Below are 25,122 nucleotides of genomic sequence, written 5' to 3'. Positions count from 1 at the left end.
GTATTTGTTCTACAATATATAGGCTACTTAATATCGTTGCTGCGAACACTTTATTTCTGTATGAAATCTGTAAATAGTCCTTGTTTTGATAGTCCGTTATGTAATTTCAATATGTGTGTGTAACTGTGTATATTAGTTTGTTTTTGTGATGTTGGGTTCAGTCGTGTTCTCATTGCTTTAAGAATTGGCGCTCCAGTTGTTCCAGGAACGAGGAGGCGACTGATTCTTAACTAATTCATCAAATTATTTTAAAGTATCAGGTTTGGTGGCCGTGCTTAACTATATTTATTGATGCATATACCGCAATATTAGATCCTTTCACGCACGTCTTAAACCATTAAGGTTTTGCCACCTTTTCCTTTTGTTAGTTTTGTTACTGTATTTCTTTTTCTCAATATCATTTCTTTTGCATTCTGACAAAGAAAAATAAATTGAATTGAATTGAATTGAATTAATTCGATTGATTGACCCCGAAAACCTAGGGACAGACACCTAAACCGCCTTTCTAGCTTAAATAGCAATTGAGATATAGGCAATATAACATCTCGGCGGCCATCTTGGACGCCATCTTGAAAATGACCCCTTTCTGGAGGTCCGATTTTGGTAGACTTTTAGTATGTTATTTAGTAGGCCCATAGGTAACAGAATCCGTTGAAAAACCTTTTGTATCAATTTTTTTGGGGTTCAACCTTATATTGACTCGTCTATGACCAAAAATCAATAATCCAAATGATAATTTAACGTGTTTTTCTCAAATTTATCAAAAATAAATAGAATTTTACGATCATTAATCTGCTGTACGAACAGTTGTTCACACTTCCTTTCTAACTAATATCTCGTTGCAATCACAGCCATGGCAAAACTACGAGTGCTACTGGGCTACTGACTAACGTTTGTATCGTATTACAAATCCTCTTTCGCCCTTATATTTTGTGCACCTTATGGATTATTGATTTGCCGTGCAGTTAGTCAAGCCATGATTTGGCTTTGCAGTTCAAATGAGTTCTTATGGTTTGAGCTGCCTGCTAGTCGGAGATAAACCTGTGGTTCTGACAATATTTGGCAATCGCATTCTTTTAGCGTCTATTTAGGAGTATTTAAATATGATAAACATTTGGCATGAGGTTACAAACACATGGCCAAAGGTTACAATTTGTTAATAGGCAGAAATCTTCAACACAGTCCGCATTTTTAAATTAAACATTGACAAATAATTAATTCGCTGCCTTAAAAGAATAAAGTTGAACATGCATAACCCATCGTATGACAAAAAATTGCAATCGACGCAACATGACGACGTGACACATAGTTTGAGAACCACTGGGCTATTCTATAATAAACTGCATTTGAATGAGACAGTTAATCATGGAACAATCGCTGTAACTTCAAATGATTTACTTTAACGCAAAGTGCAAGTGAACAGGAATTACTGTCTCTCCATTTTGCTTGTCAGAGGTCAGGTACATCTATCTTGTGTCAGTTATATCTTGTTACTATTAAATCGGAATAATTAAAATTACAAAGTTTACAAAATAAATGTATCATTTTGCAAGACTAGACTTGGTTCTCCTCTTCCGTCGGTCGCACATCTTGCTCCTTGGCGAATTGCAGGAACACCTGCAATCCAATCAACAAATAGATCAATATTTATAACATTAAGCCTCAAAGATGTTAGCAATTCATAAAATGCAAAAACAAAGCAAATAAAAATTCATACATAAACCAAGCATTTATACGCTGATTGATGTTGTATCTACGTCAGCTTTTTATTCATAGAAGCGACAACCAACCTGTTCAAGCGTAGATTGACTGAAGCTGTATTCCTCGATGCCGAGTCGTTCTTTCGCCTCCTCCATGACGCTGAACACTTTCGACAGCGATTTGACGTCACTTTGAGCCACTTTGTACACGTATCTATGACTAAACTGCTCTGGCTTCCCGACGTTGGACAACATCTGGAAAGTTTGAAAACTCCAAGTGGTATTGAAAGCCACTGTTCGAGTACAGAACCTTTTAACTGGATTATTGTCACTTTACACGGCTTCATAATCAAATTTACACAGGAAGCTGTTGCTTGTCAGTGGCATAAAAGTTGGTAAATAATGCTAAGGCATGAAATCGTGCAAAAAATAAAACCAAACTAAAAAATTTAATTTGTTTTAAGAGACTCCAAACACAATCTCTCCCGAGTGTTCAAAAGAATGAACGAGCAAACTGTTTGGATTCTTTGCTGGAAAGACTTGAACGAAAAAGTAGCGGTGAAAAACAAGTTGCTTATCATCTTTCATTTATGAGCAGAAGCATACGTGACATAAAAGGCTGCTGACTTGTTTTTTTGCAAGACAAACTTATTAATTCGTCAACTGCGTTCAATGCTTCGTCGTGCTTACCGTCTGGACAAAATCCGTCAAGGTGGTGTCATGTTTCAGTTGATTTTTCATCTTTACCTCGAGAACATATCCTTGTCCAAACTTCCCCTTCAGATGTTGTGTAGATCCCAAGCACCTAAAAGTCAAAGTTTGCTGAATATTTCTTTAATCGTTTAACTTGTTTTCTTTCAACGGGTTTTCCAATTTTTTTTTAGTAATCCATAAGTTGGTAGCTTACATTTTGCCTCAACCAAGTTGCACATTGAAAGGTCCCACTTGCTACACTGGGGTGTAAGCTGAGGGCACACACAAGAAACTGATCCTTTTTCGAGGAATCAGTGTCACAGGAGCATGCACTTGGATCCACTTTCTGGCAACACTAACATTGCAAATTTAACAAGGCCAAAAACTTGAACAAATTTGATACCTTTGTGGTGAAACCGCTATTCAATCGGGACGTGTAATCATCTTCCATTTGTGTGAACGAATGAAGTAATTAAGTCTTAAACCAATTTAATGCATTTGATATCAATGGTTTGAAATTTGAAAGAACCTCTACTGATGGTATCTGGACAGAAGGACTTATTCTGTCCGCCCCGATAGCTTAGTTAGTTAAGCACCTAAATTTGTGCATAAAAAAACCTCAAGGTCAAGTGGCGTTAGTTCAACCTTCGGCTCTCGCCTGAGTAACGCATTTTAAGAACAACTCTCCATTCAGCGGCACCTAGTGGATAGAATGGTTCACAAACAACAACAATCGGAAACTTTACTTAGTCCATCTCAGTAACCGGGCCTGCGTCAATGGTTCAAAGCCTCTGCAACTGGCCTATGCAAAATTGCCAGAAATACTTATCAGAGGCTTTCTCAACCAGAGAATAAAAATCAAAGTCAAAACCATCTGCAGTATTGAATTTGGGCGTACACAGCAACATTCCTTAGATATCATTTAAGTGGTAATCTGAACAATAGATGAACTTGATCTTTTATGACATTTCACATACTGTATTTTATCGTTTTGTGGACTGCACAAGTATTGATCAACACGTTTGACCAGACTATTGAGTAGCTTAGTTTTATTGTAAATCTAGGTTTCTGGATAGCCTATAAAAAAATTATTATTTAGTTTGACCTAAGTAGTAGTCCACAAAGTTAAGAGTTAAACTGACTGGTAAAGCGGTGGTCGAATAAATTTGTGGCAGAATACGGTGCGATACTGATGAGCCCAGCCTCATGGGCGAAACACGTGTCTATCGCTGTCAATTCTTGCTACAAATCGGCTGCCGAGAAACATATCGTTGATTGGAAAGTCTGAATGGCTTGCGTGGAAGCTACACCGTTATGGTTAGCGAATCGCAGCTGCTCGCTGTACTAGCGAGTGCTCAGCCTTGTGCTGATAGCCGGGAAGAACGCCCCTCTCTTCACATAGTCTATGTCAATTGTGTTTTTTTTTCACATTTTTTACTCAGAAATTTGCCTTCTGTGATACCACGATGGTTAATTCACTACTCATCGGTGATGATTTTTGACATACTGTAAATGACAAAATTCCTGAAACTAAATTAGAAATTATTGTGATGCAGAATAGGTAGGTGTGGAATACGAATAGGCTTGTTGTAGCATCCAGAGTTCTTGGAGTTAAAAGTCGACTTCACACCATTTGTAAACGTGCATGCAATTGGAATCTCTGAAAGCATCGATTTCAAGAAAACACACTAAATTTAAAAGCTAAACGTTATTCCTAAAGTTTTTAGAGTTCTGAAGGTATGATGGTTCTTTGAAAGGCGTCAGTGACAAAAAAGTGAACAAATGGCTTAAAATATTAAAAATATAGTCTACGTAAAAAAGGTGTTGCAGAAAAAAGTTAAGAATATCTCACCTTAGTTTTCCTAAGACCATGATAGCAACTCTTGAACACAAAGCGTCAGCTTCATCCATGCTATGCGTAGTCAATATCGCTCCTCTGTTAGTGCCTTCGAATGCTGTGCTGATAGTTTTCCTGCACACAAGAAATAAGCAGTAGCTACTACGTTATTTACCTTGTAATAAAAATTTTATATCGTGATTTCCAAAGAGAGATAAAAATGACGTTTATCATCATGGTAAACGTCGTTTTTCTTTTTTCTTCATTTGCAAATTGTTTTGATCTGGATTTTTGTCTTTACACTGCTAATATGAGATTTTACTTTTTTGTTACAATTTTAATGTTTGACTAAAATGAAATTGGTTTAATAAAAGGCAAGCCTCGAAAACGCAACTAACAAAGACAGTGGTGTGATATACTATACTGTATGTTTTGGTAAAGAGAAGTTATCGGGGACGCTTTGTCACGTATCCTGTCCAGAAAACGAGAAAAAAAATATTTGTATTTGTAAATTTTTCTCTTTTATTTTTCTCGCTCTACCACTGCAAGGCAATTTATCTATAGCCTACAGCACATCAGTCTAAGGGACAAGTGACTTGAAATCATAAAAAGGGTAGAAGTTAAGTCATGTGTCCCTAAAAACTAAGAAAATAGCAATTTTTCAAAGTAAAAGCACTGCTCAATCAACCATATGCTAATAAGTAACAATAGAATTAACCTTTTTCGGGGCGAATACAGATATGATGTAAAGTATGCCTTGTAAAAAGTAAGGATAGGTAGGGATATCTCGGGCGGGTTTTTTAAATTTCATTACAAGGCCATAAAAAAATCATGAAAAGTACAGTGAATAAATGTTTTGTAAAAAAACGAAAAATCTGAAATGTAACTTTCTAATAAATTTTATGTGTGCAAATAAAAAGGTATGTCATAATGCTCGTAGTCCACCTCCAGTCAAGCTCTCCTCACATGCTTACAAGTATCTTCCCAGTCAAATCAATTTACAATACTTATTTCAAGATCATTTTCATCAATTGAACGTCACCAGAAACTGTGACAATGTAAAAATATCAATTTTACTGGTTTGGTACATTCAATATCTATTAGTTCAACGTTATAAACACGTACTGATAAATGATAAACCTACCACATGAATCGTTTCGTTTTCGGGTCCATTCCAGTGGAAGGTTCATCAAGTAGGACAACTTGCGGATTTCCGAGCATGGCCATCGCGAAGCATAACTTTCGCTTGGTGCCGCCAGATAGCTGTTTTGCTCGCTTGTCTAAATGTTCTCGAATGTCCAACGCGTCGACATAGCTGAAGATGCAATCATGCAAGGATCAAGTGAAGTGAAGACGATGTTGTTGGTCAAACGCAAAAAAGTACGTAGTCATGAAAACGTGTACAAACCCCCACGAGTTTACGAAAGAATAAATTCGGAAGCTTTAAATAAAAATAAAAATTCAGTAGGATTCTTTTCTTGGTGTAGGGTAGGCTATATGTAGGCTGCTGAACCAGGGATTTTCAAACTTTCTACCTCTTAAGCCAACTTCACTGTTGAAGTTAAAACTGTAACATAAAAAAATTAAACGAAGTCTCTTCAAATGCGCTAACATTTTATTTCATCAGTAAACACACCTTTTAGAATAATTGAGTTGTTTAAACCCTTCAAGCTTTATAAATCAATTCGAAAACAATTTTTTTAATTTCTGTTAATGCTGTGACTTGTTGGATCGGTTTTCAATTATCTCCGGACAAGATTGCAGCAAATCTTTCTGTATAATAAGTTTTCATAACCTCAAAAGCAGTCAGATTTTATCTTCAAAATGACATCTCTTAATTTTCATGCAAGCTACGTTGAATAACGTATTTAACAAAAACATACATTTTCTCTTTTATCACTGAGCGCGATAGCCACGTTGCTGTATGCACAGTTGCACACATTGTAGGCTACAGCCGTCAAAAAAGTTCTGAGATAACATTACAATTCTTCCAATTTAAAAAGATTAATCAGTTTCCCCTGCTTAATTTAAAGTTTCTGGCTACATCACTGGCTAGTAAGTGACCTGTAGTCATTTTATTTGGACTCAAGAAAAACTCAGTAATATTTGCTTGACAAAACATGGAGTCAATGAAATCTATCGTTTACAATGTTTTGTGATGATATAGCCTGTGCAGTGTGCAATAGAAACTTAGCCTAGCATGGTGAAGACTGAACACCTGGTGAATAGTTTAGTATGAAGATGTTTTACTTGTCTATGGTTGCTGCAATACTTCTCTTTTCGACGCCACAGATAGTCGAGTAAATTTCTAAGTGCTCCCTCATAGTGAGCAACTCCCACAACGAATTGTCCTGCGTAATTACAATCAAGTGTCACAATGAAAGTAGTCTGTTTTTTAAACCTAATAATGAACCAATTGGTTTATTGCTGATGGGTGTGTCATCGGAAATTAGCTTCAGATTGGAATTTTATAAACTTATATTAAATCTATTAACATCAGTAACCATAGTGAATATTCTAGATACAAATTTACGTAATCACAACCTGACTACAATATCCCATCTGTTGGAAGGCTTCTGACAGATTGGACTGGATATTATTGCCCGAAATGAATATCTGAAACACAATAAGTACACAGGCAATTTTTTGTTGTTTTTGTCAACGCTATTGCAATATGCAAAATTATAAAAATGTTACACACCAGGAAACAGCAAATAAAGGTTTAGTCATTAAGTCAGTTGCTCATATTATTTTGAGATTTCAAATTAATGTTGACTAGGCCTACTATAGTTTTTGGTTTCCAAATAATTATTACTGACTCAAAACTACAAAGACTTGGGGCTACTTCTGCTTGACTCAAAAGATTACAATGTTGGTCCCTTCACGGCTTCTACCGTAGTTATTCAGTTTGACATCATTACGTAATGACAATTGCATAATTGTGGGTCTTATTTCATTCTGCGTTTTGTGTTGCGCTACCCATTCGATGCATTTGCTTTTTGTGCAACAAAATAAACCAGATGTGTAAGGTGATAATCTGCTTTTATTCCGGCGTTTCGTCAATCTGACACGACTGACAGTCTGATTGATTAACGAAACGTCGAAATAAAAGCAAATTATCACTTCATACATTTGGTGATAGTTTAGGTTAGTTTGCACCAGAAGAACGAATATCATGTAATTTAACCAAATGCCTGGTGAACAGCCTCATTCAATTTTTAAAATAAACCAAAGTAATCCAACCATGGCTATCACCTACAAACGTAATGAGCCACTGCATTGGTTCATTACTCACTGTCGCAACATAGACACTGCCACTAATGACGCTCTGAGCAATGTGATCGGATGCGCGTGTCTCACATTTCTGCAATTTCTCTGTATTTTAGGCATCTTATTCTCTGGCCTTTAATGAGACAAAGCCACTAGGCTCCTTGGTGGACGGACACTGGAGTTAACTCTCTTTTATTTTACCAAGTCTATGCTTCCTCTAATTTGTCTAGCATTTCAGTCAACTGAAATCAATATACTATTTGTATCTTCAAATTTCTACATAAAATTATGACAAACAAGCATAAAAAGTGGCATTCATTCATTTTCTTAGAAGAGTAGTGATGAGCAGGAAACATCAGATCATGTACATGATTTTACCGTTTTTCACCTACAAATGAAAACAGACGGTGTGCATTTCTTGTGTCATAGGCCTATGATTAGGCAATATTGTAGAATCCGCTTGAGGATTTCCCCCTTTTTTGACACATCGCATTGCTCTCTGTTGCCGCCACTAAACCATAACAATTCCTGGCGTGCAGATTTGTTGAATCTCTTTTTGTATGAGCTACCCTAGCGTGAGGGTGTGCTTTAGTTCACTGCATGGCCAGTTCGACTCCTAGCGTGGCTTCTCTCTATCAAAAGGTTTGTGCTAACTATGTTTATTTATTTTGCAGCACTTGACCTTAATGTTCAAAAATCAGATTTAACAGACTCAAACTTACAAGCATTAACAGTTGGACAATTAAACTTGGCTCTGAATATTGACTTGCAAGTATCGGTGGCTCATGAAACTTTGGATTGGAGTTGCCATTTTCCCCCTCTCTTTTTGCTCTGAGCTAGCCTAGGTTGTTTTTTTGTTTGCTCAGCTATTTGTAGTATTTAGGTGGACCATTTGTTTCGGCACTTACATGTGCTAATTGTGCAATTGACGGCTACCCCACAAGGTAGCCTACATTTCCCTTTTTTATTTGTAGGGTAACTGTCTGCATTTTTTGTGTTATTTGTTAGTGCTTTATTTATTAAAATAGAATCACATTGATATTGGTGTCAACAAATACTTTGCTTGCTCTCTAATAACATCTCGATCTAATTCAGCAATGTATTGACATCTTGGGGTGGTGAAGAGTTAGATCTCCAGTCTCAAAAGTTCAATAAAACAGCCAAAAATAAATTAGTGTAATCTTTATACCGTACTTTAAACCAATAATTTTGTGACATTACTACAACTAGATTATTATTTTTCATATTTTTTTCGAAATGAATAGCCCACATAATCTACCTTTCCTCGAGTTGGTACATAGTCAGCAGTGAGCACATTTATCGCGGTGGTCTTCCCAGCTCCGTTGGGACCAAGCAACCCAAGAACTTCCCCAGGGCAGACTGATAGCGACAAGTTATCAACGGCAACCTGAAGATTATTGAAATAAATTTCATTCAACATAGCCATGCAGATTGCAGAATACGAGTTGCTTTGCAATCTTTTATAAACAAAATAAACATGTTCATACATTTTTTAGTGTGTTTGAATGGCAGAATAAGTTTCTTGCAATGTTAACAGCCTAGTTCTTGAGCGGTTTTATGCATTAAAACGTAGAAGTTAAAACCAAACAGTGATAAAAATAAGCGCACAAGACAAACCTCGTGAATCGTGATAGCACAGGACAACAAACGTATTTAACAAATTCGTTACGTTTACTAAATCAGTAAAACTTTGGCCGAATGATCATGAATTTTTCACCCAAAGCAACAGAAATCTCACAGCTATCTTATCACAAAACAAAAATTACTTTACTTTTTCTTCCTTTATCTTTTTCCTGAAGCAGCTCTTCTCTGATCGTTTAACGAATTCCTTTCGTAGGCTTTGCACGACCACAACCGGCTGAAAAATAAAGGATCAACTGCAATTGAAGATTGTTTGTCAAGTGGAGATTAATTGACAGAGAAAATTTTGTGTACCGTACCTAATACTTTAAATAAATCTTTCTTGGAAGTTAATTCTGTAAGTAGACAATGTTGGTAGAGACATTTGACTACTTTACTTGCGTGGTCATTAAAACGGACAAGATGATACTTCTGTTTGTTGTTAAAGTGCCTTTGCTTGTAAATTATCTTGCATTATGCAAAGTACCGCTGAATGCAGTACTCTTCTTGAAGTAAACTTGTTGTTGTTAGAATCATTCGGCTCTTCGTTTCGTTTTTCTTTTGATTGCGAAGACCATCATCCTCCAAGACGAAGGATAGCCGTCATCATATGGTGGGGAAAAACTATTGCGTTATTACCCATGACGACAAGAATTACAAGTCGGCTTGAAAGTAAAGTGATAGCAAATCATTTAATTTGATAATGGTTTTTGGAGTAGCCTTTTGCGGAAAAGTCAAAATAAATACCCTTTTCGTAAGTTTTTTGAACTCGTTGTCGTCGGCTCCAGCTCGTGTCCGAGCATTGATTTCATCTTCAAATCGAATTTGGCTTTGGATGGTGATGTCGTATATAGCTCTGGTGGCCAGTCTTTGATGGAAAATACGTGGACAAAAGTCACATTGCATGGAGGTTGGGTGCGGTAGATCGACCGCTAAGTGGGTAATCCGCCAGCCGCTGCAAGCTGGCCAGATGAGAATTGGGTAGTCCGATGCTTACTCCACCTTTTCTAGGGGCTTCCCCATGTGGGGTGGGCTGTGGAAAATCCTAGATAAGCCAGCCCAGACACGGGTGTTGCTACCAGAACCCAATGTCACCGCAGTTCATTGGGAGACGATCATCATAGATCCGCCGCCAATGTGTGAGATTGTGCTGGAGGCTTCCAGCTCTACCAAGATTGCCCCCGTTACCAGTCATATCATCGCCATTGGGCTTTGTTTGGTCCACGTCCAAACTGAGACAAAAGCCATTCGCTTGTATGTTTGTTTAAGGTGGTCGTAACTACGCGAGGGCTACGCACACACTTTTGGCCAGCTCCATGTTCACTGCGGTCCAGTAAGATGGAAACGTGCAGCTTCAGGGGAACTGATAGCAAAGGGCTGCCGGGTGCTCTGTTTATCAAGGCCCGTCTTACAGAATGCCTGCCCGTTACACTGTGCCCTCTTCCGCCAAAAGAGATTGCCGTTGGAAAGTTTTACGTGTGTCTATTAGCCCCAGGAGTTGCTAGGCATGAGCCTAGTTTTCAGCCTGGGTTCACTTCTACATCGCGTTGAGGCATCTTCATAAAGATGGGAGTTGAACAAAGTCAGTTCCTTTGACACTCCGATTTCTTAGATTTGTTTGAACCATGGTTGAACATTGAACGTACATTGAACATTGAACGTAGAATTTTTTAAACATTGCTGTAATAACTGCAACTAACAACTCGAATGAATAGTCATAATATTCAATTATAAACTAACATCACCATAAAAACTAATTCTTAAAGTGAATCCGTTATTCAGTTTCTGTCACTCACCTTTTTTTCACTATCTCCAGTCACCACTTTGTTAACAAATCTTCTTTCTTCTTTCACATCTTCGTCTTCTTCGTCCACGGCGATCGCGTGTCCGCTTTCCAACCTGCCCGAACCTGATATAACTCCCATTTTTGACCTATGCAGAAGTTGCATATGTATTAGAAAATGTCATTTCTAAATGGACTATAGTCACTGCTGCTTTATCAATCATTTCAAAATAAGTTTTTGAAACTACGTTTTTTTTAACAAACTCGTAATATCGAGTCAAGACAGTCATTTTTTCTACGTTAAAGAACACATTTTTCGCCAACACATAAATGAAGGAAAAACAATGTGAAAGAAGAATATGTTAATCGATCTCAGTGTTGAGAAGGAGCGATCTTCCTGGCGTCAGCACTAACTGACTACTCATTATAGAACGATTGTTTTCAGCAGCAAGTCGAAAAATCTTACATTCTGCAGAACACGTCCGATATCTTTCCACCGTTGGTCACGACATCAAGAACTTGCAGAAGAACGAAGAACACAGCAATGTGTATGTATGCCATAAGGATGGACAGTGGTACCATTGGTTCCGACCAGTCAAAATACAAAGATGCAGGAATGGCTGAAGTTAGGCCAAGCAAGGCTCTATTGTTGTAAACCTAAAATTGACCAATATGTATAATAAAAAAATAAAAAACTGAACAGTTTTACATTAAACAGGAGTGAATGTTGTTAATTGCTTTAAAAGTGCGTGTGTTCATTTTGTGTTCGTTGATTACCACGTTTGTTTTCACCAGCTCTTGCATTGTGCCTGTGTTCCTTTTGTGTTGACCTAATCAGTAGGCTACATTGCAAACTCGTTCAATTGTAAATGTGTATTAGCTCAGTGGCCGAGTAGTCATCGCTCTGTGGTTGTAAATCTGTGATCGATTCCCGGTGGGGTGAAACCGATTGTACTGTATTCTTTCTTGCATTACGCAGTGAGAATAAGTCGGGTAATAATGTGATGACATTGTAAACTTGATATAAAATTAAGAATTAGCCCTGTCGCTAAAAAACCTTAACGCTCAACAAAGAAATCGTGTTTTACATGTGCCCTCCAACTCTTAGCGTCAGTTTAAACTGATATTGGTAAAATAATTACAAAAATTTTTCTTTTTTTTTTGCCTTCAACCGCACTGTAGTATACGATTTTTTAAATTTTAATTTGTAGCCTATGTTATTCGCTCTGAGGATGCTCATTGTCATGGTGCGCAAAACGCCAGTGAAGCAATAAATCAACCTGTTTGTTGTTACTTTTACTTTCGCTTTCATCAGATGATCGTTGCAACTAATGCTAGAAACGGTAACATTTCAGTTGGGAGACCTCAAACGAATTTTCAAACATTCAAGTTTTTACCGAAATTTTGTTTTAATTTGATGAATTTGGTCAAATACAAAGTGTGTGTCTTAAACAATATACTAGTAAGACCTTAAAAGAATAAAATGTGATGTAGTATTATTCAATCTCAAAATGCACAAAAAGCTGCCGTACTAAAATAAGGCAAATTGTCTTAAATTTTTTTCGGGGGAAAGAACTCTGGCCTAGACTCTCGACTGAACTCCAATATTAATTTTTTGGATCACAACGATTTTATTGTCCCTTTTCGTTTATGGTTTTTCCTTCTTTGATTTTTGAAACTCTGGTAACGCCCAAATGTGTTTTCGAGATCCGCTACTGCTGTTTTACATAATTTTCAAACCTACAATCACTGATATACTGTTCAAAACAGAAAACTTAACAAGACAATGGTTTTACTCTGGTTTGTTTTGAGATCTCACTTTCTAACCGAGATCCCTCTTACTTCTAACTCTCTTAGAAACAGATCCACGATCATTTGAGAGACATTTCATCTAATCGAAAGTTTATGAAAGGACTTTATTGAGCTATCATAGCAGCCACACGTTTTGATTAGGGTTCCATAATTTTGGTTAGGGTTTAATGAATTTGGTTAAGCATTTGAATTATCAAAATCTTCACAATTATCATACAGGATACGGTGAGTTATTATTTGATAAGTGCTATGTATGATTTTTTTTTGTTTTGTTAATATGCTGGCGTAATATTGTTTGTGCCACAATTGATATTCGGTGAACCTAAAAATATATCCAAAATAAGAAAAAAAGCTCTAAAGTTAAGCCCAGACCAAACTCAAAATCTCAAACAATCATTTAAACAAAAACGAACCCAAAATAAGAGATAACTAGAACAGCGTGCAATTGCGATTTGCTTACTACAACGGTATAGACTCCACTCTTGCCATTGAGACTATCCTATCAACAAAACGTTTCTTGGTAGCTGATTGTAGCAACAACTGACAGCGATGGCTACGTGTTTGATCCATGAAGCTAAGCTCAGCAGTATCGTACCACTAATTTATGCCACAGACTCTTCACCGCTGCTTTTTCTAGTCAGTTGAAATCTTACCGTTATGAAAAGAAAACTACTAGACCAGCAAGCCGGCCCCTAGAAATAAAATTTTGTAGAAAAGACAAGGTAACTGGCCGGCATCGTTACCAATTTTGCTACAACTTGCTGCTGAAAGACATAACAGATCAAATTCGTACATTTTCGACGCAACGTTCTGCCCTCGTAAAAAAATAAACTCATCAACTAGGCCTACCATTAACGTTATGGTTTGAATAATGTTATTGAAACCAAACCTTTGTGATGTAGTAAAGTCCACTGAAGGCAGAATAATGGGGAATGAATACAAGGAATATGACGTTGATGATGATCGCAATATCTGTGGATCCTAGCTGGTCCACCAACGACACGATGATGTAAGGAACAAAAGTGATCTAATAGAAACAAACAGGAAGTCAGCTTCTGCTACAAAGCTACCACATATCTTGCTAAATTGTAAATATAAATATCATTCAATTTTAGTGATCAAATTTGATGTACTGTTAAATGTACAAACAATCAATTTAAAGATATAGTTGTTAACCATAAAACCGTGATGGAAAAAATTGATAAAACTATCAATTGACTAGAAATAAGTTTAATAAATAATTATAAACATCAGCGTACTCTTTAGTGATTTTGCCATGTCAACAGTGTAGGATTCTTCAGCCCTATCACAAGAAAACTACAGCGGATAGCAGTAAATTGAGCGGCACTCACTTTTCAAGCATGCGATTGACTACCAGGCAGTGCCGGATTATGGTTATTGCAGACTGAAAACTTAAATCAATTGTAGGTCCATTTGTCTATGCGTGAAAACTTGTAGGAACTATTTTGGCTCGTAATAGGACTATTGAATTCAGTAGCGCACCCAGAAAAAATTAGGAGGGCTAATTCAGAAATGTTAGCCGAGTGATTTGTGACAATAGGCCAATGCCCACCCATTTGATTAATATTTGAAGGCACTCACAAGCCACCAGTTGCCGATACATCAGGATTCGTTCCCTCAAACAGGTTAGAAGTTGGCCTATAGGCTAGTGAACCCCATACTACTATAGCATTATCACCATCCTCATATCTACGTCCACTATCGTCATCTTTTATAGATATCGACTTTTTCGTCATGTATGACAAAATAGAACTAGCTTTCCGTTTGCCAACACAAAAAGTGCGAAAACAACAACTAGCACAAAAACAGTTTGAAACTGAACACTAATTTTGTAAACAGTAAAGTTGATGTGGACATTTTTCGTACTTACAAAACATTCAAAATTACAGTAGTTTGTATTTTAAACTAAAGCCCCAGACGCCTTCGTCTCTATGCTAAAATGTCGTATACAGTTTTACTGTACATGTCCGTGTGATTCGGCATTGACGTAGGCTATACGGTCATCGGTAGGTCTACCAGACATTTGACCATGAGAGTACGGGAGCATCTGAATTTTAGGGAGTTAAAGTAAAATGCCATCATGGAGTGTTCTTTTTGCACAAATCGAAAATTCTCTGCTGACTCATTTAAGATTTTACGCAAAGGCAAATCTCAATTTAACACCAAAATTCAGGAAGCACTGTTAATCAAACGCTACAACCCAAATTTAAACAAACAGTTATTTGCTCGAGGTGCGTCCATTCTCCTCAACATTTACTTGATGTATCACGTTCCCTATGGTGCAAATTTTTTTGTAGTTATTTATGTAGTTGCCTTTTCCTAATATCAATTTACCTTCAAGAAACTAAAATTTATTGCATTTTTTTAGTTATTTTTAGATTCCTGATGAGGGCTTAAGTTAAGCAGTTAAGTCGAAACTGTTCGACTGTTAAAACTATTTGTAAATATGTAAAATATATTGCTATAATGCTCAGCCCTGTTGTATTGTTGTGTCTTATTCATATCTAACCTGCAAGCAAAACATATAAATAGATAACATACAAAAACTTAATTTTTGTGGCAGGTTTGGGGGACTTGATCCCCCTTAGCCTCATGCTTGGTGCGCTATAGATTGAATTTATTTCAACCAAACATCTAGCAAGCTATTCGACCGCTATCATGTGAATGGCCATAGGTTTGGTAGAATTGTATCAAGTTCCATTTCATGGTTTTAATCTCAGTTAAACTTATGCAATACAATAGTAGGCGACTGCTGTCTTGAACAAACCGTACATGACTCTGACAGTTGTCTATGTTTAGTAGATTCGATTAAGCAGTGCAATTTACACAAAGCCTTAGTATTTTATAGGTAGCCTATTCAGACTGAAGTTTTGTAGGCCTGAAGCTTCAGATTAGCTTTATGAATAATCCGGCACTGCTGTTAAGGTACATGGATTATGTGTAGTCATTAAATGAAAAGCGCTCAAAAAAAGAAACTGCTCGCTCTTCTCATTCTCCAATGCTATCAATCATTGACCATCGCTTCACCAGGACCAGTGGAATCTAAACTTACCACACTGAACAAGTTGAACCCAAAAAGAACAGCAGTCTCGTGTTTGTCGAACAGGAAAGTACCACAATATGTTGCCATAATGGCAGCTACCCCGGAACCGATGAAGACTAAGATCTAATGAATAGTTCGCATTAAAAATAATGAACATACATTTTAAATATTATAAATACAATAACAGACAGTGATGAGAGCCACTGCGTCAACAAAAAATAAAAAAATACTTTTAATTCATTTTTCAAACCATTTGTTTACCGCATCACCTGAGCTCCTATAGCACCAGGAACAATAAGAGGCTTCACTTGGAAAGCAGCAATTCCAATGAAATAACCAACCAAGACAAGCATGAACCAGGAAAAATCGGCCAGGAAGGCAGGCAGCCAATAGAGTTTGAATTGGACACCAGATACTCGTAACTGGCTTCGGATTTTTAGCTGAAGATATGCAACAATGTAAAAATATGATGCTAAAGACAAAATAAAACTGTTCACCAGACATTTTAATTATAAATTAATTTATTTCATTCTTTAGGTGATTGTAGACCAGACTATCACAAGATGTTGAAATGATAACTAGCTTTCATTTCCGACGTTTCGTCAGTCCGCACGACTGACTTTATCTAGGGGGGTGAAGCACGTAAAACTATAGGCCTACCACACTCCAAAACAAAACACAGAAAAGAAAAGGCAGATACTCTTCACCCAACAAAGCAACACCAGACTTGACAGTCTTCTAGAAGACGACTGAGAATAACGGATACTCCAAGGACTTCTTCAAGCCAGTGCCGGTCTTTGAGGTGTGCAAACCGTGCGATCGCACAGGGCCCAGAAATTAGGAGGCCCGCAATTTACTCAGAAAATGCTGTAATTTTTGTCATTTCCAATGGAGCTTTATTTTTGAAGCTAAGCTTTATTTCCGAAAAATGCCAAAAAAAACATGATCTTATCTTTTTGCTATGCCCCCGGAACATGCTCTCAGAATGCACCAAATTCAAAGTAATTTTTCAAAATTGTCTGGGGCCCCCCAGACCTCCTTCCCGTTTCAAAATATCTAGCTACGCTACTGAATTGGATCATTGTTATTGTGGGCCGCAAAGCATTTTCCGCGCAGGGCCCCGAAATACCCTAAAACTGGTACTGCTCAAGCAACCCTCGACGACGACACCAGCAAAATAGAACTTACCTCTAACCGCAACGAAACTCAACATGCGATGACGCTGACCGTAGAATGAAGTAAGTCTTCAAAGACAAACATGCCAGTGTGTCTTTTCCGACATTTACAAACCCTCCGGAACGCTCTCTAACAAAGAAAGAGACCCAAATCTTTCCAGTTACAAAACTACCTATACGTTACGAAACGACATGTACAATACCGAGAATTGCATCTACAAAATCACTTGCAAAAACTGCAGAGAAAGCCACATAAGTAACACGATCCGCCCATTCCATACTCGTTTGAACGAACACCTAAGCTCTAACAAAAACTCAATTTTTTTTGATCACCTACTGTCTTAGTATAGTACTGCGTCGACTTTGAGTTCAAGATCATTGCCAGAAAAAATGACACGCTATAGTACAGTTACACTTCAAAAAAGCCATCCTAATAACCATGCCAACATCGAAGATCAACAACCGTGCTAAGAGGGAAGAATTCCTACACTTAACTACTGATCACGTAATTCATCAAATTATATAATCACGCCTGACAGCACACGAACTCAATAAATTCGAAGAGAGGAGACCTTTTAAAAGAACGATACTATGCGACTCCAGCACCATGCGTTGTAACAGATAAGCAATACTGCCTCATGTGGATTTAACACGCTCCACTGATTACTGCACTGTGCCGATCAAACCATTCATTATTATGTGATGTTTACAGCTGTGGTAGGTCACCAGATTTTAGAGTAAATGAATCTGCCTTCATCTTGATTTACGAAGAGCCCACAAAGATCAACTTACCGTTACACGTAAGTTATGAACATTACATGGTGTCAGAGTGAGATAAGAAGTTGGTAGACGTTAATTTGGACTGAAGTTGTCCAACTGGAGTGACCAGTACGTTTTGCGCTAGTAATCCGTACATTGTAAAAAACATGTCGGAGTTAAGGCAACCAAAGGAAATGAGCTTCTCTGTGACAAATATTGCAGAAGCATGGCGCAAATTCGAGCGTGCATATCGAGTGTACCACGTAGCAGCTGAACTCACCAAAAAGGCACAGGAAGTCCAGATAGCCAATTTTTTGAATGCGGCTGGGGCTGAGGCCCAGGAAATTTTTGACAATTTTGTATTCTCCAATGAAGAGGGAGATAAGAAAGATATTTTAGAAGACGTCCTAAAAAAGTTTAAGACCTACTGTGAACCACAAAAAAACGAAATATTTGAAACGCATCGCTTCCAGCAGCGCACACAGCGGGAAGGAGAAAGCGTTGATTCATGGATCAATGACTTAAGAACCATTGCCACAGGATGTAATTTTGAGACTGTACGTGAAAAAGAGCGAAACTTAAGAAATCAAGTAGTGTTTGGTGTGCAGGACTCGCATGTGAAAGAAAGGTTATTGCAAATGCCTGATCTAACATTAGCTAAAGCACTGGACATATGTCATGCGGCAGAAGCCAGCAAGGATCACATGAAAGTAATGAATTCTGCAAACGGACATGCTATCAATGCTGTGAGCAAGCACAGTACTAATACTAGGCACAATAATTTTAAACGTGCAGTAGAAAAAACTGATTATAGGCCTACTAAGTGTAAATATTGTGGTGGTAAACATGCTCCTAGAAAATGCCCAGCTTACGGCAAAGCGTGCCATAAATGTGGTGGACGTAATCATTTTTCTAGTGTTTGTAGGAGATCAAATGACAGTGCGGCAAGACATGTACCCGTGCATGAAATTGAAGCACAAAATGAGGATGTAGGTTTCCTGAGAATCTCATCAATTAACAGTAACGAAGAGTTTACATCCAGAATGAAAACTCATCTTACCGTTATTGATGGAGATAATCACAAATTTTCTGTCTTGTTTAAACTAGACACAGGAGCCGAAGCCAACGTGATACCGTTGAAATTGTTTAGTGCCATGACTGGCCAAGTACTAACTAAAACCAACACTAAGCTTTGTGGTTTTGGAAATCTAAATGTGAAGCCTTTAGGCACTACTGTGATTAAATGTGCAAATAAGAACGGTGATTACTTTGATTTATTGTGCTATGTTACTGATGTTGTAAACTTATCGATAATGGGTGAATCATCGTGTGCGAAACTTAATTTAGTTAAGCGAGTGGATGTATGTAGTGAACCCTTATCACGTGACAGCGTAAACACTAATTATGCTAATGTTTTCACCGGCGTTGGTACCTATGCAAAGGAGTACCACATTCAGATAAAGCCTGATGCACAACCTGTAGTTCAACCACCCCGTAGAGTCCCATATGCAATACAGCCCAAACTGAAAAGCGTCCTGGACAAGCTTGAAGAGGATGACATCATTGCGAATGTAGACATTCCAACAGAATGGGTAAGCAACTTGGTGGTAGTTGAGAAGAAAAACAAAGACTTGCGTATATGCTTAGACCCCAAACCACTTAATGCGGTTATCATGCGCGAACGTCATAACATCCCGACGCCAGGAGATGTACAAGCAAAGTTATCAGGGAAAAATGTTTTCACTGTTATTGATATGAAGAATGCGTATTGGCATGTGAAGCTGAGTGACGAATCATCCTATCTCACAACATTTCACACGCCATGGGGTCGAAAGAGATTTTTAAGAATGCCCTTCGGTATTTCATCCGCCAGTGAAGTTATGCAGAAACGAAACGAAGAAACGTTTGGCGACTTACTGGGTGTACATGTTATTGCTGACGACTTGATTATCGCAGCCACTGATGAAATACAACATGACGAAATTCTTCGAAGTGTGCTCAACAGAGCACAGGACAAGGGTGTGAAATTCAACAAGGACAAGATTCAATTTAAAGTCAGTACTGTTGAATACATGGGAAATTTCGTGTCACAAGATGGGTTGAAGCCAGACAACAAGAAAGTATCTGCCATTGCAGACATGCCTCAACCAAACGATATTGCATCTCTGCAAAGATTTTTGGGAATGACAAAATATTTATCGCAGTACATACCGAATGAGTCAACGATTACAGCACCCCTTCGTGAACTTTTAAAGAAAAACGCTGAATGGAAATGGACAGATGAACACGACAAAGCGATGACACACTTGAAAACTGTGTTAACAAGTAAGCCAGTTTTATCGTTTTATGATGTAAACAATCCGGTAACAATTCAGTGCGATGCATCACAGAGTGGGTTAGGATCTTGTTTATTGCAAAAGGGTAAGCCTATTGCATATGCGTCCAGAACAATGACATCAGCCGAAAAGAATTATGCACAAATTGAAAAGGAAATGCTTGCCATTGTGTTTGCAACCGAGAAATTCCATCAGTATGTGTATGGAAAAGAAGACGTGACTGTTGAAAGCGACCACAAACCGCTGGAAACAATCATGAAGCAACCTTTAAACAAGGCTCCACCGAGACTTCAAAGACTGATGCTGAGATTGCAACCATATGATCTTCGAGTAAAATTTGTACCAGGAAAGTACATGTATATGGCTGACACGTTATCGAGAGCATATTTACCGGAGACATCAGACAATGCATTGAATGAAGAGCTTGAGTATGTTATACACTCACTGATTACAAATTTACCTGTTTCTTCTCCGAAACTTGAAAAATTCCGAAAAGCTACAAGGGAAGACCCAACCTTACAAACCATATCCAACTACTGCTTGAATGGATGGCCAAGTCTACGAAAAAGCGTACCGGCTCAAGCAAGACGTTTTTGGGATATGCAGAACACATTGCACTTCTCTGAAGGCATTGTTTTTTCAAATGAACGTATTGTTGTTCCTTCTAAGTTACAATCTGAAATGTTGACTTTAATTCATGAAAGCCACTTAGGTGGTGAAAAATGCAAATCTAGGGCAAGAGAACTGCTTTATTGGCCTGGAATGTGTGCAGACATTGAAGATGTTGTTGCAAACTGTCAAACTTGCAGCAAGTATCAAAGATGTCATCAGAGAGAACCATTAATCTCTCATGTGATTCCGAATGGACGTTTTATTAAAGTTGGAACGGACATAATGACTCTTAATAATGTTGATTATCTTGTTGTAGTAGATTATTACTCCAAGTACCCTGAAGTAGTGAAACTTGTGGATAAAACTGCAAAAAGTGTTGTTAATGAATTGAAACAAATTTTCTCACGTCATGGCATTCCTGAGGAAATTGTGTCGGATAATATGCCATTTGGTAGTAAAGAGTTTTTACAATTTGCCAGCAAATGGGGTATTAAGTCCACAACATCTAGCCCTGGTTTTAGTCAAAGTAATGGCCAGGCTGAAAGAACTGTCCAAACTGTCAAAAATTTGATGAAAAAAGCGTATGATGATGATACTGATCTGTATATTGCATTGTTAGAGTATCGTAACTCGCCTATTGCTGGATTGCAGTATTCACCTGCACAAATGTTGATGAGCAGAAGACTACGTACAAAATTGCCTATCGCGACGAAGTTGCTTGTACCGCAAATTGTTGACGCTTATGATGATTTGTGTAACCGGCAAAGTCGTCAGAAACACTATTATGACCGTGGAACTAAGTCATTGCCTGTATTGAAAAAGGGAGATGAAGTCCGTTATCGTAAAAACAATTATTGGGAAAAAGCTATGGTAAATAATGAAAGAGATGAGCCTCGTTCGTACGTCATTGAGAATTCTCATGGACAAATTAGACGAAACCGGCGTGATTTGTACAAAGCTTGTAATTCAACACCTGTACGTAACTATGATTATTTAGATGACATAGTTTCATCCAGCTTCCCACACAATGCTCAAGTGTCATCCACACAGAGCAACCTAGTGTCCCCACCAAATGAAACTACTCCGCAGGTTGTTGAGAATACTCTTAATCGCACGACACGATCTGGCAGACATATTAAGACACCTGCGAGATATCGTGATTGAATTATTTATACCGTGCTTGTGATTTGTTATCAGTTGTGAATGTCATTAGTAATGCTTAAGAACATCCTGCAAGAAGGGAGGTGTAACAGATAAGCAATACTGCCTCATGTGGATTTAACACGCTCCACTGATTACTGCACTGTGCCGATCAAACCATTCATTATTATGTGATGTTTACAGCTGTGGTAGGTCACCAGATTTTAGAGTAAATGAATCTGCCTTCATCTTGATTTACGAAGAGCCCACAAAGATCAACTTACCGTTACACGTAAGTTATGAACATTACATGCGTCATACCAGCTCTGTGGCAGAGCGGTTATCACCTTTGGCTCTGGTGATGGTAAATCTGAGATAGATTTCAGATCTGGTCAAATCTAAGACTTTAAAAACGGTAACGACTGTATTCTTTCTTGCATAACGAAGTGAAAATAAGTCTGATCATAATATAATGACATCGTAAACCTGAAATAAAATTAAAAATGAGCCCTGTCTCTGAAAGACCTTAGCTGTAGCAGATCGACAATAAATAAACAAAACCATATCATCATTACTCATTATTATCAGCTCAGTGGCCAAGCGTTTATCGCCTTCGGCTCTAGTGCTGATAGATTTGAGATCTATTTCAAATCGGGTCACAGCAAAGACTATAAAAACGGTACCGATTATGTTGTTTGAAAGCCCTCAACGTTAGGCTGAAACATACCGTTTCAACTATACTTTTGGAATATTCCAATTATCTTAAACAGTGATTTCAACTCAACAAATCTCACTTCTCGTTCTGTCACTGGAAGGATGATTGCCTGAACAGTGACCATCAGGATAGCGAATGCAGTCAGCACACCGATGAATTCGTCACCATTGAAGGTAGGTTGAATCGCTGTAATTGGTTAATGATACAGGTCATCTACAGTGTCATCGTGAAAACAAAACCATGTGATATGACGGCTAAAAGGAAAGAAATAAAAAAAATCAGTCACAGCAAACGTTTCTAGGTTTCATCACAACAACAACGCACACTTTAAAATTCGCACCCACCAATATCAGTGAATGCTTCATCATTAATCCAATATCAACAGAAATTAATATTTGGTGAGTTTAGAGATACTTCAAGAAACACCAACGACAATTTGTAGCTGAGTTAAAAAAAATTAGCCATCGCTCATTTTGAGAAACAACACTAACTTCTTGCTGGCCATCTTTTGTTGTAAGTGGTGATGGGTGGCGCTGTAGAGTTGATAGAACCAAGAAATGACTGACTCATGATGTTAACTATGGTCGGTAGAGAGTGGACGGCAGATGTGTTATATAAAGCTTTGTACGAGAGCTGCAGGAAGTGTTTATTAAATAAACTATTCAACAGCTTACCCCTTGGTATTTGGGATTTTGAATAATCTTTTGACAACTCACATGAAAGTAACAAGAGTGCAACATTCTTTCTTTCTTGAACGTAAAAAAGGTTTACAACCAGCTTGAAAAGTTTAGGTGCCATTAGCAGGTAGCCTACAGCTTGGATTGCAATCATATATTTTATCTATTTCTTGGGTCACATTTGAGTTGATTCAATTATGCGAGACAATCTATGTTTCATTTTTACCTTCTCTTTCTTGAAGTCTTTTATATCTGCAGCCATGTAAGAGAACTGCTGACGCGCAATAAACAGGTTTGTGAGGTTGCTCTGTTCGTTCTGCTGAGCCGGACTGTTGCTCACAAACTTGTCTAAGGAATTGCCTACCAACAGAGAATCACATCAGATGGCAAGAGATTTCAATTTTAAATGGAAGATCACACGAAACTTCAGCAACAAATTCATGATATTCTGCGCACTTCGGATGTATGCTAAATCGTTTTTATAACATGATGAATCATGGAAGACATTGTTAGTGGAAAATCAATTTTATGAAACATTCTTCTCCGCTCATCTCTCTCCGTCGTTCCTTTTATTTCTGATAATGCAAACGAAGAAGTCAAAAAAAAATGGTGAGAAAAAATATTTAATTGAAGCAATAAGAAGGCTGCATAAAAGATCTGTCACAATTTTCTGCACAAAGGATTACCAAAAACTGTACTCGGTGGTTTTGCGAAATGAGAAAGCAAACAAAAAACGGAAATAAATGAAAATCTTGTATTAAGTGATGTTATGAATTAGTTGTGGTAAAATGAACAAAAAGCAGAAAACATGTGTCTGGTGAAGAAAGAAAAGTAGGCTAGTAAGTCTAGAGCAGGAGTCCCCAACCACCAGGTCGCGACCCACTACCGGGTCGCGAGAACGCATGTCCGAAATGGCTGTCAAGAGTGCGAGTTGGTTGAAAGTACAGTATGTCCATAATTACAATGGAAACAATTGATTGCAACCATGCATTGAATACGTAGGCTACAAATGAATATTACATATTGCCTATTACATAACAATTAATGTAGTAATGGATCTATGAAGGGCCATTTAGTCACGTATCTCTCCACAAAGCCGAAAAAATACGTAAATATTCTTCACTTTGGCAACATTTTCTCGCAGGTTCAATCTCATGTTATTAATCTTACTGGTGGTATTGGATACTTATGGTTTTAACAGTGAACTTAAAAAATAACACCAGTAAAGTTCTAAGAACCCATCAAAAACAAAATAGCAATAAAATATTCAGAAGTAAACATCTTGTTAACTAACTATACCTATTAACCTACCCAGACAGCCACTTTATCTGGAACAGATCTTTACTAGACCGGGTATGCAATAATACGCATCTGACCAGATCTTTACCATATCTGGACCAGATTAAGTGACTATCTGGGTAACAATTCAATTGACCTAGTTTAAGTATGAGTTGAAATCTACCTTTTATAAGATATAAGGCAATACAAAAAATGGGGGCACCTAAGATGGATTTTAGAAATTTTACCAACCCAAACAATGCTATACAAGCCTTCAACTAATAAATCATTGAAATCTTTCTGTAGTCGAGAAAAAAATATTAATAGTAACTTTAATTTCAAATCAAAACTTGTCACTCAAACTTTCAAAGAAATCTAATTTTAATTTGATGATATTGGTCAAACACAAACGTGTGTAAGAAAAAAATATTATTAGGCCTAAAAGTGCACAGGATGCGATCAAATCAACGTTAAATATTCAAAAATTTTTGGGGAGCAATCCTACCAGACCTCTTGCTAAACTAGATTCCTTTTCCGACGGCAACTATTTTATTTTACGAATCTTGCTTGAAGTGCTTGAAAACCGGTATAAAAAGTTATAGCGCAATATAGTTTAGATATCAACATTTT

At 37.6% G+C, this 25,122-nt stretch overlaps 1 protein-coding gene across 1 annotated transcript in view; it reads right to left on the bottom strand.

Annotated features, from left to right (window-relative positions):
• Positions 1–1,085: 1,085 nt before the first annotated feature.
• Positions 1,086–25,122, bottom strand: part of LOC145780224 (cholesterol transporter ABCA5-like) — a 73,216-nt gene continuing 49,179 nt past the window's right edge. The window contains 17 exon segments of the mRNA XM_082591927.1: positions 1,086–1,617; positions 1,791–1,955; positions 2,391–2,505; positions 4,246–4,365; positions 5,375–5,545; positions 6,481–6,581; positions 6,775–6,846; positions 8,780–8,908; positions 9,260–9,379; positions 10,938–11,073; positions 11,391–11,581; positions 13,626–13,763; positions 15,810–15,923; positions 16,070–16,240; positions 22,617–22,723; positions 23,029–23,170; positions 23,441–23,574. Coding sequence (XP_082448053.1) covers positions 1,555–1,617; positions 1,791–1,955; positions 2,391–2,505; positions 4,246–4,365; positions 5,375–5,545; positions 6,481–6,581; positions 6,775–6,846; positions 8,780–8,908; positions 9,260–9,379; positions 10,938–11,073; positions 11,391–11,581; positions 13,626–13,763; positions 15,810–15,923; positions 16,070–16,240; positions 22,617–22,723; positions 23,029–23,170; positions 23,441–23,574 — 2,189 coding nt within the window. The 3' untranslated portion in view covers positions 1,086–1,554.

Source organism: Aplidium turbinatum, chromosome 11, assembly GCF_918807975.1.
Source record: "Aplidium turbinatum chromosome 11, kaAplTurb1.1, whole genome shotgun sequence".
NCBI lineage: Eukaryota > Metazoa > Chordata > Ascidiacea > Aplousobranchia > Polyclinidae > Aplidium > Aplidium turbinatum.
Note: the sequence above shows the minus strand (reverse complement) of the source record. Positions and strands in the feature narration are given on the sequence as shown.